The 14094-nt window shown below is 41.1% G+C and overlaps 1 protein-coding gene across 1 annotated transcript in view; it reads right to left on the bottom strand.

Annotated features, from left to right (window-relative positions):
* The window catches only part of hip1r (huntingtin interacting protein 1 related), a 28384-nt gene that overhangs the window by 9842 nt on the left and 4448 nt on the right, over nucleotides 1–14094 (bottom strand). Inside the window, exons 13-32 of the mRNA XM_032539145.1 lie at nucleotides 13292–13475; nucleotides 13118–13206; nucleotides 11923–12039; nucleotides 11654–11755; nucleotides 10508–10711; nucleotides 9182–9292; nucleotides 8896–9090; nucleotides 8091–8238; nucleotides 7520–7606; nucleotides 6917–7024; nucleotides 6685–6821; nucleotides 5859–5969; nucleotides 5706–5764; nucleotides 5572–5602; nucleotides 5423–5485; nucleotides 3790–3890; nucleotides 3589–3694; nucleotides 1036–1159; nucleotides 417–478; nucleotides 17–327 (exon numbers count right to left, since the gene is read on the bottom strand). Coding sequence (XP_032395036.1) covers nucleotides 17–327; nucleotides 417–478; nucleotides 1036–1159; nucleotides 3589–3694; nucleotides 3790–3890; nucleotides 5423–5485; nucleotides 5572–5602; nucleotides 5706–5764; nucleotides 5859–5969; nucleotides 6685–6821; nucleotides 6917–7024; nucleotides 7520–7606; nucleotides 8091–8238; nucleotides 8896–9090; nucleotides 9182–9292; nucleotides 10508–10711; nucleotides 11654–11755; nucleotides 11923–12039; nucleotides 13118–13206; nucleotides 13292–13475 — 2450 coding nt within the window. The remainder of the gene's footprint in view (nucleotides 1–16; nucleotides 328–416; nucleotides 479–1035; nucleotides 1160–3588; nucleotides 3695–3789; nucleotides 3891–5422; nucleotides 5486–5571; nucleotides 5603–5705; nucleotides 5765–5858; nucleotides 5970–6684; nucleotides 6822–6916; nucleotides 7025–7519; nucleotides 7607–8090; nucleotides 8239–8895; nucleotides 9091–9181; nucleotides 9293–10507; nucleotides 10712–11653; nucleotides 11756–11922; nucleotides 12040–13117; nucleotides 13207–13291; nucleotides 13476–14094) is intronic.

Below are 14094 nucleotides of genomic sequence, written 5' to 3'. Positions count from 1 at the left end.
GGAAGGGGTGTAGGTCTGAGACGGGATGGGAGTTTGGGAAGGGGTGTAGGTCTGAGGCACTGAGAAAGACTGTGTTTGAGGTGGTGCAAACGGATTGTTTGCTGCATAGCTCTGGGTGTTCAGGTAAGGCGGTGTCTGTGAGAAGGACGGAGGTTCTGGCGTGCCGTCGAGCAGAGTGGGTGGAGGCGGCGGAGGGAAGCCATCGGCTCCGTCCTCCGCGTCGGCTCCTTCGTCCCCAGAGGCGTCGAGCTTGTAGTGCCTCTTCCTCAGCTCCCCCAGGCGGACTCGCTCCTGCTCCAGCTGGCTCTCCAGCTGCAGCACCTTCACCTGAGACATCCAGAGAGCACAACGTCGTCAGCCGCTTGCAATTAACAGAAAATACACAACAAGATAATGTTTGGACTTGAAGACCTCACCTGAACTTCCATCTCCTCGGTTTTCAGTTTTATCAGAGACATGCCAGAGAAGTCCATCACACCTGGAAATACATCACAGATGTAAAGCTGCGAGGCTCAATTACCAGAAATGTTGCTCGCTCTGACACTGAAACATAAACTATTCAACTGGCTCCAATGAAATCTAGTAGACATCCACATTCCCCCTCAGGATAAATCCTTCTGATATTGGTGATCCCATGAGGTTCACGTGTGGTTGGTCAAGATTGAAATGTCACCGACTAGAGCTGTAACGAGTTATCCATTAGTTACCAGCTATTAAATTAAGTGCCATGCTATTATGATAAATGGGTTAAGAATTTTTTTATGAAAAATTAAAAGATCTGTGATTCTAGCTTCGTAAATGTGAATATTTTCTAGTTTCTTCTCTCCTCTGTGACAGCAAACTGAATATCTTTAAATTGAGGACAAAACATGACATTTCACGACGTCTTTTTTTGGGCTCCGGGAAACACAGATCGACATTTTTCACCATTTTATAAACCAACAATGAATCCAGAAAAAGAATCAACAATGAAAATAAGCGTTAGTTGCAGCCCATATTTCCATCAGGATGAATTGTAATAACATCATCTCCCACCTTGGTCGGAGATCTGCTGCTGGCCATGTTTGGTGGACGTGACGACCACGGCGGCCATGTCGTTTACGTGGCGTGATGCCTGCTTCAGCGTCTGCAGCTTCTTGTTGTTGCGGTCGGCCTTCACCTGAAATCACACACGTACAGTAACTGAAAGGTTGTGACGGCCCCTGTGCTCCGTTCCCCTGTCGTTTCTGTGTTTTCTCTCTCCAGGGCTGCAGACCTGACCGGGGAGTAATCAGCAGCTCGGGACACACCTGGGCCCAGGGCTTCACATGCAACATTAACCAGAGCAGCAGCCGGTCCTCGGTGGCAGAGCTCCTCGCCGAACCGCTTCACATTGTGGCTTTTGGTTCCTTTCTTTGTGCTTTTACAGCACTCATGCATCACATTTTCATTGAGTCACTCCTTACAATACTGACTTCACGGATTCCTCCCGTCTTTTTGTTTGCCTTGTTTTTGTTATTCTGTATTTAAAAAAGGTTTAATATGTAGCATAATCCTATCCTTTAGACCAGTGGTTCCCAAACTTTTTCAGCTCAAGACCCAAAAGAGATATTTGGTGTTTCCCCGGGACCCAAATTTACAAAAATACACCATGAATCATTGTACCATCTACATTTTTAAACTGGGACAAAAACTGAACAAACCAGGAATTTACTGTATATGGTATATTTATTCCATTATAAATAAACAAAACAGAAAAGGTCTCTATTCCTTTCTGTGTTCTCACCCCTTTCTCACTCATTTCTCCTCCCCTCCTAGGATAGAGAGAGAGAGAGAGAAGAAGAGAGAGAGAGAACCCCCCCCCCCCCAGCATCTGAGCTGAACAGACCGTGGAGCAAAAAGAACCTCATTCACATAAGATTGACTGCATTTTACTCAATAATATTTTAACCTAATAAAACGGGCTGCGACCCATTTTGGGTCCCGACCCTAAGTTTGGGAAACATTGGACCCTGCCCCTGTCTGGATTCTCTCTTTTCTTATTTATACTGTGTGCAATGTTTACGGTCTCTCTCTCTCCTCTCTCTCTCTCTCTCTCCTCCTCTCTCTCTCTCTCTCCTCTCTGTCTCTCTCTCGTTAGTTAAGCCAGGTAGGAGAAGCCAACTCTGATGTTTTACAAACACCAACCGACTAAACCTAGGCTACATATTAACCCTTTAATAAGTCACTTGCTTCGTTAGCATACCCGTGCGTCTCCTGTTTTTGTCCCGTCTAAGAGCCGGGCTGTGACAAAGGTAACCTGTGGAGTCACTGTAAAGAAAATAGTCCCTTTGACATTCAGCATTTTTTCACCAAAACACACTGTGTATACTCGAAAAGGGTCAGTACACAAAAGTTACAAACAAATAAAACATTTTTGTTAAATTCAACTATGCCGATTGTAAGATATCTGTCTGAGATTTCTGTCTCCACCACAAAACAATGAAGATGAATGGAAAGTAGTTTGTGTGTTCTGTCAACTACTAGCTATATAATAAGTGTAAAAATACATCTCCAAGCTGCTCAAACGCAAGTTTGTCTACACAAATGTGTGTTCATTTTTAGGACCTTTCTGTAATCTTTACTTTTTTTGTGTGAAATGTTGGACAATCTTGTTCTTGAAATTAAACATCTTCAAAGTTTCAAAAGGGGAATTGTCTCTTTAGTGGAACTGCTGACAACTCATGGACATGTGAAACATAACCAACCATTATCATAACCTATGTTTGAACGTAAAAATCAAAAATGTAACCTGTAACTAAAGCTCTCAAATAAAAGGCAGGGGACATTTCTCTGAGATTTAGTAGAGTATAAAATCCAATACATTGAAAATACGTAAAATGAAAAGTAAGTCCAGTTTAAGTATTTTAACTATAGTTATGTTCCACCGCTGGCTTTGTGTCTATTTGTTGTTCCACAACAACATTTGTTGTGAAAAACACAACCGGAGTGGCCAGGTTAGCTCAGTTGGTAGAGCAGGCGCACATACAAAGGTCCAGGGTTCGAGTCCGACCTGTGGCAATTGCTTGCATGTCTTTCCCTTCTCTCTTCCACTTTCATGTCTAGTTGTCCTATCCTTTAAAAGGCGGAAATGCCCCAAAAAAGGTCTAGATGCAAAACCTGCCTGATTCAAGGAAAAACATGAATCACGATTTTTAGCTTAGAATTGATATCACGATTTTCTGCTGCGATTCTTTTCTCACGAAGTGTAATGTTTATTGCACACATGAACCATCACAAAACAAAACAAATTGACGGTACCAAGCAGATTTTTTTGGCACATTGTGCATCACCACAAGCCTGTAAACAGAGGCTTGAATGAAGAGAAGGGAGAGCTATTTTATACAGTCTATGTTTAAAACTCAAAGAAGAAAGTAGTAGCGTTTGTGATACAGTCGGCTCCTGTTTTTGTTTTGTTTTTTAAATCAAAATTCTAAATTATTATCATGAACAGGGTGAATCGAGATTGCGATTTTACAATAGTCTATCGTGCAGGCCTACTAGATCCCTTTAAAGTGATCAGACAGCTACACAACCCAACGGGAGATTGTGTTGACTTGAGTTTCGTACCTTCGAGGCAGCAACCAGCTGAGCCGTGCTCGCGGCGATCTCATGTGAACACGCGATGAGCTCCTCGTACGTTCCTTTCTCCCCCACCACCCGGTCAGCTGAGTCTCTGACAGCGAAAAGCATCAAGTACAAGTTCATTATGCAGTTTGATATATTAAGGACATCTAACTAATAATAAAAGAAACATGGTAGGATACTTACAGCAGCTGTGTGGCGCCCCAGCCCACGGCCTTGGAGGCAGAGATGAGCCCTTCTGTCCAACGAGAGTTTTTGGCATAAAACTCTGTAACAGACGCTGCTCCCTACAAGGTGAACAATTACAAATATGTCACTATCAAGGTTATAATAGCTTTGAATCTTCAATTAGTTACTTCTGCCACGGAGGTCTTGTTTTACGCTCGGTTTGTCTGTCTTGTTTACGGAAAAATCTACCGTGCAGATTTTCCTGTAACTTGCTGAAAGGGTTTAGCATTCATTGATCGCTTTCATTGACATAGGCAAGGCAAGGCAGCTTTATCTGTATAGCACATTTCAGCAACAGGGCAATTCAAAGTGCTTTACACAAAATCAGTTAAACAGATAAAACACAAGTACCCTCAAAAAAAAACAACACAAGTGTAAACTTGAGACTACCTTCAAACCAATTAGTCCATGTTAGTGCTGCTTTTCGTGATCACCCTCAGTATCTCTACCCTTCACGACTCTATTTTTAGAGACGTTACCTTTCGTCTCCTTGGACTCTTCTTCTCACTAATTAAGCTGATCTAGCGCTGCCTTTCGTGTCTATTTTTTACACTACACAATCACACTTTTTCTTTAAAGTGTTACCCTTCGAGTCTTTCCCTTCTCTGTATAACACAACCTTTATACTTATTCCTTATCCTCAAAAAAATTCATAAAACATAGTGAGATAGACTGCATTGGGATCCCGCAGAACAACACAAATCTTGCGGGAGCTGGCGGTTTTAACTATGCCGTGGGCGAGCCGTGGATGTAGACCAGCAGGATGGAGTCAACAGTCAGTCAGCAGTTTCTCATTAATGCGAAATACACAGAAAGGAAATGCAGTCCAGCGAGAGAGACGTTCTTTACAAACTCCACTTCCACACACTGCAACGCTTTCTACAATGAATGTTGTAAATGCTTCTTGGTTTTAGCAGCTTTTCTCTCAGTCTCACAGGACTGAATCTATTATTACTTTTTGGGGTTTTAATTTGGAAGCCGAGTCTCGTCGTCTCCAATTCAATCAATTAAAATTACAATTTGTCCCCTGGGGGCAATTTAAAAAACATTTTTTGTGGTGTTGCCAGGAGGAGTGGTGTGATGAAACACATTTCTTCACCTTTCGCTTTATCCGGTCTGTTTGTTATTGCGTCTCATTCACGGAGAAGTCTCATTCTGATATCTTACGAGAAGGTGACTTGATCTACATATTCAGCCATGACATTGGAAATCTTTCAGATAACACTCAGCTATGCTTTTTGTACTCAAACACATCAATCTCGTTCTGGCACTCCTCTTTTCAGCCTCTCAGTTTGCTGTCTTATGACAACAAGTCACCTCTTTTGAGAGTTTAGAAAAAGACTTCTCTATTAGCGAGACTTGCTAAGGAACCATAACTAACAGATCAAGCGAAAAGGTAAAGAATAACATTTTTCCTATGACATTGCCAGACACTGTTAATAACAATCTGAACATATCAGTGGCAAAAAACAGCTCTGAGTTGGCGTACATTGACGGTTTGTAATTGCCTAATAGGATTTCATTTTAATCTCAACTTTTTTTAATTTAAGATTTAAAAGCTCTTTTCCAATAGGAGCGTTCGGTGACTCACCCTGCCTCCTTCCACGATGTCTTTCTGTAGGTCAGTGGAAGCCGTCACCAGCATGTGAACAGCCTGGAGGGATAACACACAGCAGAAGAATCTGATTAATCACAGAAGATCACAGAAATGTATTTTTAAATGGTAGACAAACTTCTCACCTTCATCAGGTCTGAACAGGATCCCAGGATACTGTGATGAGACAGGAAAACACACCACACAGATAAGATAAGAGAATGATGCAAAGAAGCTTAAAAGAGGCGACTATTTTAGGATGATACAGTATTTATCTTACCTCTGGTTGACTTCCAGCTTGATGCCAGAGGTCTCTCTCTTTGCCTGATTCAGTATCTCCTGAGAAATATTTAAAACAGATATGTTAGGGGTCACCAGGTGTGTTGATGTGGTCCAGAGTTCCTCAGGTTTGTCTTTCATTACGCGTCCTTACGTCCATTCGCAGCACGGCCTCTTCAATGGCCGTCGACGTAGCGACCATCTCTTTATCCACCATGTACGCCAGCTCCCCTTTCATCACATCCTGTCCTTTTGGACGCAGATCCTAAAACACAAATCAAACAGTTAATCCATCAATAATTATATAATTATAATTATTGTGATTATTTGGAAATGGGACAGTCTGTATTATGATTACTTTCAATACTTGGTTTTAATTCTAATATTTAAATAAAAGGAAATTTTCTTCAAGTTATCAATTTTTTGTTTTTAATAACCTGATAATATAGCATTGTAGACTTGTTGTCGTGAAACCATAAGTTTTGTAATTGTTGCATCCCTAACATTTACATTACTCACCATGACGCGTACAATTTTAAATGCAGGACTTTTAGATGTAATTGAGTATTTCTACACTGTGTAACTGCTTGATTTCAGTACTTCATCCACAACTGAAAACAGGTAAAAAAAAAAAGTTTACATACTTAAATTGTTTTTTAAAATCATTAGAAGTGGGTGGCTGTAGGTGAGCATTTAGCTCAAAGCACCGCTGTGTCTAAAATACAGCCTCAGAGCTGCTAGCATGGCAGCAGACTCTTTTACTCTGATAAAAGGTTTACAAAGAAACAATTCCCACATCCGACAATTCTTCTGTACAGGTGCTATGGAATATATCATAGACTTGAAAAAAAAAAAAAAGAAAAGGTCCAGATGGGCCAAAGCATTAGTTTCTCCAATAAATGGTGATGCTGTAGCAAGAGCAGGGTGCAGGATCCTTTTTTCCCCCCCTTCTACTGTGATAAAGGTAAAATCCGTCTCACCTGTCCCAGAGCGAGGATGCGTTGGACGGTGTAGCGCACGGCGGAGGGATCTGCTCTCTGCAAACTGGCCTGAAGCTTCAGATCCTTCAAGAACTGAAGGCAGTGATTCGCACAGTCCCGACAGCTGTCAGTTAAACCTGCATGGAAGGAGGAGGAGGATGTTGGCGTTTACTGAACATTGTGTTTAGTATTTATCCCTCTAACAGCTACAGTGTGAATGCGGGTCTCTTACGGTCGGCCTGGTCCGTGGGAGCGGAGTGAGATGCTGCCGATCCGTTGACGATCGTGTCAGCAGCGAGGTGGGAGAACTGTGTGACTGATCTCAACAAACCACTGGCATCTACAAACAAGGGAGCAGTGCTGGGGTTTGTGATAAACTGAAGGATGAAGTGTTCCTTTAAAGTTTGAGAAAATTCTCCTACTTTTTAAAGCTAAAAAAAGTCTTTAAAAAGCCTCTTGGATCAGCTGGAAAATGCATTGTGGTTGTCACAGGACAGAGACGCTACAAGCATGGGATGATCTTACAGACCATGATGCATTGCTGTAGATTAGACTACCAAACAGTATATAAAAGGAGTTAAAATGAGCACAACCTTAAACATCTACAACAAGGAAATGCAACACACACATTAATGCAGCAGAAATATTAATCTAGAAACATCAGATAGAAGAGGAAAACACTGACAGGGAACATTTCGGCTGGATCTGAATACTAATACTAAGTAGATGAAAATTAGATACACTCATCATCTAATAAACTGGACTAAACTTGCCCTCCAAACAACCCCCCCCCCAAAAAAAAACAACAACAACAACACACACACAGCTCACTCACCATTCCTGTTTCCAAGGTAGACGACGTGGCTCTGCTGCATTTTATCAATAGATTTCAGAGTGATTTCAGCTCGATTCACCAAATAATCTGGAAAACAGAAAGAGAACGTGTGAGAAAAAGGGGATGAAAGAGCAATATTACAACACTTATCTTTTACCTCTTTTAAGCAGTATATAAACAGATACATACTTATAACATTGACTCAGTTGAGGGGATTTAGGTTAAGTGTAATCAAGGTAAGGTTCATTGTAACTTTATTGTTATTGATTGTATTCTGCAAATATTGACAAATTAAAAAGCACATATTGAGTTTTTAAAAACGTCTGCTTTTTAGTTTTTATGTCATTGTAAAGTGAGCACTTGGTATGGTAATGGTTTTCTATCTTTCTATTCTTCCTAAATGTTCTGATATTGTGGATGTTCCCTCTTGCTACTCAGACAATGTCAATCTAAGTTCATTTCACAATCTCCGGACATTTTATTCACCGATAATGAAAATAATTGTCATTTTAAAGCCCTAGTGTTCAGTAAAGTCAGTGTAATGAATAGGATTTGTTGACAGAGGTTTTACCAGGTGAGCAGATGCAGCTGATGTGAACGGGGTCGTCCAGTTTGGCCACAGCGTCCAGTATGATGCCCTCAGCCTCCACCACAGCACACTGCAGCAGGCAGAACTGCTCGTCCTGCAGCTTCTTTGACAGCTCAGCTTCACGACAAGCCTGATGAGAGAGACAGACACACACACACAGACACACAGACACACACACACAGACACACAGACACACAGACACGTTACTTGGTCTTCTCTCGCTCCCTTTTCTCTGTATAATTGACTGTTAACTGGCCGACAGTCTAATTCTGTTTGTGGTTTCATCTGAGAAAGAGGCTGGTAAAATAACTTCATCCAGCTCCTTTTGGATCATGGATATGTATTGCGAAATAGCAAATAATTTATGGTTGGATTAACAACAAATTAACATTTGTCTGTTTCCACGAGCAGAATAAAAACAATGTCAAGTGAAGTGAAATTTGTATAGCACCTTCAAAAAGGAAACAAAAACACATTGACATACCTATATGTACACATCATTGTAAAAGAGAAAACGGAAGATGGCAGCTTTAAAAGGACAGAAAAAAAAATAGAATTTATAAAAATCAAAATGAAACAGGCGATAGTTGATTTCACAATGAAATAGGTGATAAAAAGAGGGCATCACATAAAAGTATGTCTATAAAATGTGTTTTAAGAAGTGATTAAAAAGAAGTCACTGATTCTGCAAGCCATATCTCATTACAAAGCCGAGGTGCCCTGATGGAAAAGGCACGATCACCTCATAAGCGCTTCACCGTGCAGCCAAAAGGTTTGCATGCCGCACCTGTTGCTGTAGCTGAGCGTGGAGGTTCCCCAGCTCCATGCTGCTCCTGTGCCTCTCCTGCTCCAGGGAGCTGTGGTGGAGCTGAGCCTGCTGCCGGAGGGAGTTCAGCTCGCCCTCCTGGTCCCTCATCGAGCGCAGCAACGCCTCCCTCTCTGCCTGCAGCCCTGCCACCGAACTGCTCAGCTGGGTCCCGCTCTGAGGATCAAAACATCCATCAATTTGGGTTTTTGTTACTCTCGAGAGGACGTGTAGGCGATGTGAGAAAAGTTGCTAGATAAAGTCCCACCATTTCTTTACTCTGCAGGGCGCTGTTCGCACGATTCAGCTCCGCTCGTGTCGAGTCCAGCTCCCGTCTCAGCCTGTCGATCTCCAACTTCTGCTCTGCATTGATGGCAAGCTATAGGACGGAAGGAAGGTTTTTTTTAGTATAGCACCTTTCAAAAACAAGGCCAATCAAAATGCTCTACATTAAACTTTAAAAAAGACAAAATCCCCCAAAACACAAGACATATGTAAAAAAAAAGGCAAAAATTAAATTAAAGTGCTTAAAAAGGAAAATGAATGCACAGCTACAGAAAAGTGAAAAGTGTAAATTCCAAATTTAATTTAACTCTCTGAGACTCATTTTTGGGAGGGACAGGGGATCTTTAGAGGGAGAATAGCAGCACAACAGTGTATGTCCCATGTAAGACATTATCTGGTGGCTGGGAATCTCCACTCTAAAACAAAATGGGGTTGTATGAGGAAATCTGGAAACCAATTAACCAATTTGTGTACAGAAGAGACAAAGGGGAGCTTGTACAGAGTGAAGATGTGGGACAGGATACCTAGGATTCAGGCAGGTGGTGAACCCCAGAAGGGGAAAGGACAGAGACATGTCTCGGAGGGTAATAAAGGTGAAACTTTTCTTTGTTCCCGGGATTCATGCATATCGTGGCTTTGCCAGTGGTACCATTGTTCTGTGTATATGACAGTATCATTTAATTAGCTTTCTGTTTATTTTTTGCTCTTATAATTGTTAGAGATGTTATGAGAGAAACTCATAACATGTTTTTTTGTAAACAAAGTAGTAACAAAGGAAACAAAAAACCAATGAAGACATTTTTTAATGCATAAATGGGAAAATAAAAATAAGAAATCTAATGAAAAGTTTGGTGTACAGCTACCAGGCAGTGAGAAATGTGAATAATTAGTCTTAAATTGTATTTTTAAATCAGAAATAAGAAATAATTTGTTGATCCCAGAAGGGAAATTCTGTGTTGCAGTTGCACAAATACTACAAATATCAAGTAGAAATATAAATAAAGAAATAAAAAAGCGCAGAAAAAGAAAGTTTGGGCCTCAATTTTAAACAACTAAGAGTTGAAGCAGTCCTCAAGTTGTCTTAGAGTTTGTTCCACATATGTGAAGCATACAAACTAAATGCTTAGTTTTGACTCCAGGGAAACAGACCTGAACCAGACCTGAATTAGACCGTCTGAGGGTCTGGACAGTTTAAAAGAATACCAAGTAGTTTTGCGCACTCTTACCTACATGTGTTAAATGATTTAAGACATTCATGAGTACCTCTGTGTGTTTATGTCCTGCATGTGGCTTTATCATTGGTCTGTACCTGCTGCTGTAGCTGAGCCCTGAGAGCCTCCAGGTCTCGCTGGAGCCGCTCCCTCTCCAGGTCCAGGGAGCCCTGCTGCTGCTGCGCCTGCTGCGCCTGCAGCCTCAGCGAGGAGAGCTCCACGTCTTTATCTCTGGCGGAGCGCAGGAGCACATCACGCTCCGCCTGCAGGGCCGCCAGGCTGCCGCTCACCTGAGATCCCTCCTGAAGAAAATGGAAATATGCAGGTGAATAAATTAAGCCTCCAGATGAGAGGATTAATTAAATAAAAGCTGTAAACCGCACTTTTCTTTTGTTTTCATCATCTGAGCCAAAAAATCTCCACTTTGTAGACCAAACTTTCCACTTAGATTCCCATCTATATTCTAAAGCTTATTATATAGGGCTTAGTTCAGATATCATTCACAGCCTGATTTATACTACATTTTATTTTTTTAAAAACATGAAGAAATTAGATTTTTTAATAGCTGTTGACAGAATTTTCTGGTTTATAGAGTGATAAAAAAAATAAAAAATCCTTGACTCTAATATGTCAACAAGATAAAAAAAAAAAATGTTTTAACCTAGCAACATTCTCATTTATGTTCTGGAAATGATGTTTGAAAAACCAATGTCATATAAATGGTTTCTCAGGTTGGATGTCTATACTAGAAAAAGGGGATAAGCACCTGAACTTTCTGGAGGGCTCCTAAGCAGCTTTGTGCTGGGGAGAAACCTGTATGATGGACTTATGTTGTTGTCATTTATACATATGTACAGTGTATATTGTATAACGGTCGTGAATATTCTAGTTAATGTGTCATTTTTATTTTTGTCTGGGTGGGTGGCCACTACGAGGGGAGGTGTGTGCGTGTGTGTGCGTGTGTGTGCGTGTGTGTGCGTGTGTGTGTGTGTGTGGGGGGGGGGGGGGTTGGTTCCAAAATTGGTTCATCACACAAAAAATGATTCGCCAGCAGAGTCTTTGGCCTGACACTGGAGGATTTGTTGGAAATTTGAAAACAGCAACCGATACTGCAAAGAGGTGTTTTCTTGATGTAATTTGTGATTTCCTCCATTTGAACTAAGCCATGGATGGAGGATGAAACAGTATCTTTAGTGATTGGTACAATGATAGAAGTCTGTGTGCATGTTTTAATTCAGTGTCACCTTGTCTTTATTGTCCAAAGTGCTGCGAAGGAGAGCCAGCTCTGCTCGTTGCTCCAGGAGTTCCTTGTTCAGCCGCTGAACCTCCTGCTGCTGCTGACTCTCCTGATCGGGAGAGGAGAGGAGGAAAGGAGAGGAGGAGAGGAGGAGAGGAGAGGAGAGGAGAGGAGACACCTAATCAATTCTCACGACACAAAAGTTCTTCTGCTTGAAAGAGACAGTCGTATCAGGTTGGGTTGTGTCTGCAGTGGTTATGAGTCAGAGGTTCTCACCGTGTTTCTTTTCTCCTGTCGTAGATTTTCCAGCTCATTTTCCAGCTGCTGTCTGTATTTCAGCAAATCGTCCTGACCGTGTTGTGTACCCGACAGCAACTTCACTGTTTCTGCATTCTGAACAGGCACACAGCCAAAAGCTCAGATTAACTAAATAAAATTCACTTTAAATAATACAACTGTTGAAGCCATTTCTATGGAAATAATCTTTTGAGTTTTTTTTGTAATATCTGACAAAACCTGTGTTGAAAATAGAACGTAGAAATTGGTTTTACAGGACCTGGAATGATGTAATTTGATTGGCTGCTAGATGTAGTATAAAAGAAATAGTAACCTGCGAAACAGCCAGAAGCCACTGGACTTTGGAGCAACACGGTCTTTTGACCTACACGACGTTTTGGTTGAGTCATAAGAACTTTGAAGTCCTAAGCTATTGAGTCAGCTTGTAGCACTCACAACAACGATTCGGCATTTTGAGAAATATGCTTCTTTGTTTTCTTGGTTAGAGTTTGATACCACTCTCATATGTGTACAGTAGATATGGAAGCTGCAGAGGGTTAGCTTAGCTTAGCATAAAGACTGGAAACAGGTAGCCTGGCTCTGTCCAAAGGTAACAAAATCAGCCCACCAGCACTTCTAAAGCTCATTTATTGACCCGTTATGTCTCGTTTGTTAAATCTAAATAAAAATAAATGTTGCAGTTTCACAGGGGGTTATCATCTGTCGAATACTTTGTGCTAAGCTAAGCTAACTGTTTGCAGCTTCGTATTTAACGCACAGACTGAGTTATATCGAGCCTGTTGTCCAACTCTCTGCAAAAAAGTGAAGAAGCGCATTTCCTAAAAAGACAAGCTTTCTTTAACCATTCCTGTCTCTTGTTGGCTTCATACATGGATGTATTGCATTGTTCTTCCCCAGCATACACAGGATTACTTAGAAATATTTGAAGTGACAAGGTGCATTCAATAATTACAATGGATTATACATGTAGAAGTTAAGTTGGCTGAGAAACTGACGGCAACCATAGTCTAACCTCATAATAGGGAAAAAACAATCTAGGCCTATCTTCTACTCATGTTTCACTCAAAATACAATTAAAGCATCATAACATAACAAATAAATATCTATTCAGTGAACTCTTTATTGCCTCATTTCCCATCAGGAAGAATGCGTGAAAGACACAACAACATTTTACCTTCTTCATTAAGTCGGCGTGACTGGTGATGAGCTCTGCGTGTCTCTCTTTGAGTTGAGCGAATCGAAGCTCCGCTGCCTGAGCTCTGTCTGTGTGGAGATACGGGATGAAGAAGACGCACAGTAAGAATCAGCTACACTCATAATTTCACTGGACACAAATCAGTGTACTCACGGTCTGCCTCCTTGAATCCGATCTGAGCTCCGACATTGGCGACGTTAGTGCACCGTAAAGCTTCCACTTCCATCCGCAGCTGCTCCTTTTCCACCATGGCCATCTGTTTTTGGGTGCGCTGCTCATCGAGCTCGGCCTCCAGGCGATTCACCTGAGCTTTAAGCTCAGTTAAACACCTTTTAGCCTGAAGAGACGTATGTTTCACCTTCATTTAATAGTTTTAGTTTGTTTTCAAAAGTCTGAAACGGTGGGCTTACCTTCAGCCAAAGCTTGGGTAAAAGACGCCCCTTTTAAATTTATTTGATTAGTTTCGCTCAATTCCTGGATGGGTCATTGTGTGATTTGACCCCAGAGACACTCAACAATTGAGCCAAGATGGTTTAAACTTTCTGTTTGACATAACTTCAGACTTTGAAAGGTCTGTCCAAAGGCATTTGTTAGATTCTGACTCTGGGAAAGTGGGAAAAAAAAAAAAAAGTAAAATTTCCCCAAACTACTGTATCTATTCAATCAAATCACACACATTAAGGATATTCTATGTGATATTATTTTGATAAATATTGATAAAATGTAATATTTGTTTAATTCCATTGAGCCTCCCCTTAAAAATAGCCCTGAACCCCCACTTTGAAAACCTAATACTTCTATTCCACTACATCTCAGAGGTAAATGTTGTTCTTTTTACTCCCCTTCATTTGTCTGACAGCTTTAGTTACTTTACATATTAGTTTTTTACCAGATGAGTTTCTCCTCCCCTTCCTGTCCAGTGAAAACCACGTATCTCCAGATGTGTTGATATTAAA

This window comes from Etheostoma spectabile, chromosome 16 (assembly GCF_008692095.1).
Source record: "Etheostoma spectabile isolate EspeVRDwgs_2016 chromosome 16, UIUC_Espe_1.0, whole genome shotgun sequence".
NCBI lineage: Eukaryota > Metazoa > Chordata > Actinopteri > Perciformes > Percidae > Etheostoma > Etheostoma spectabile.
This window is presented reverse-complemented; position numbering and strand designations above follow the sequence as displayed.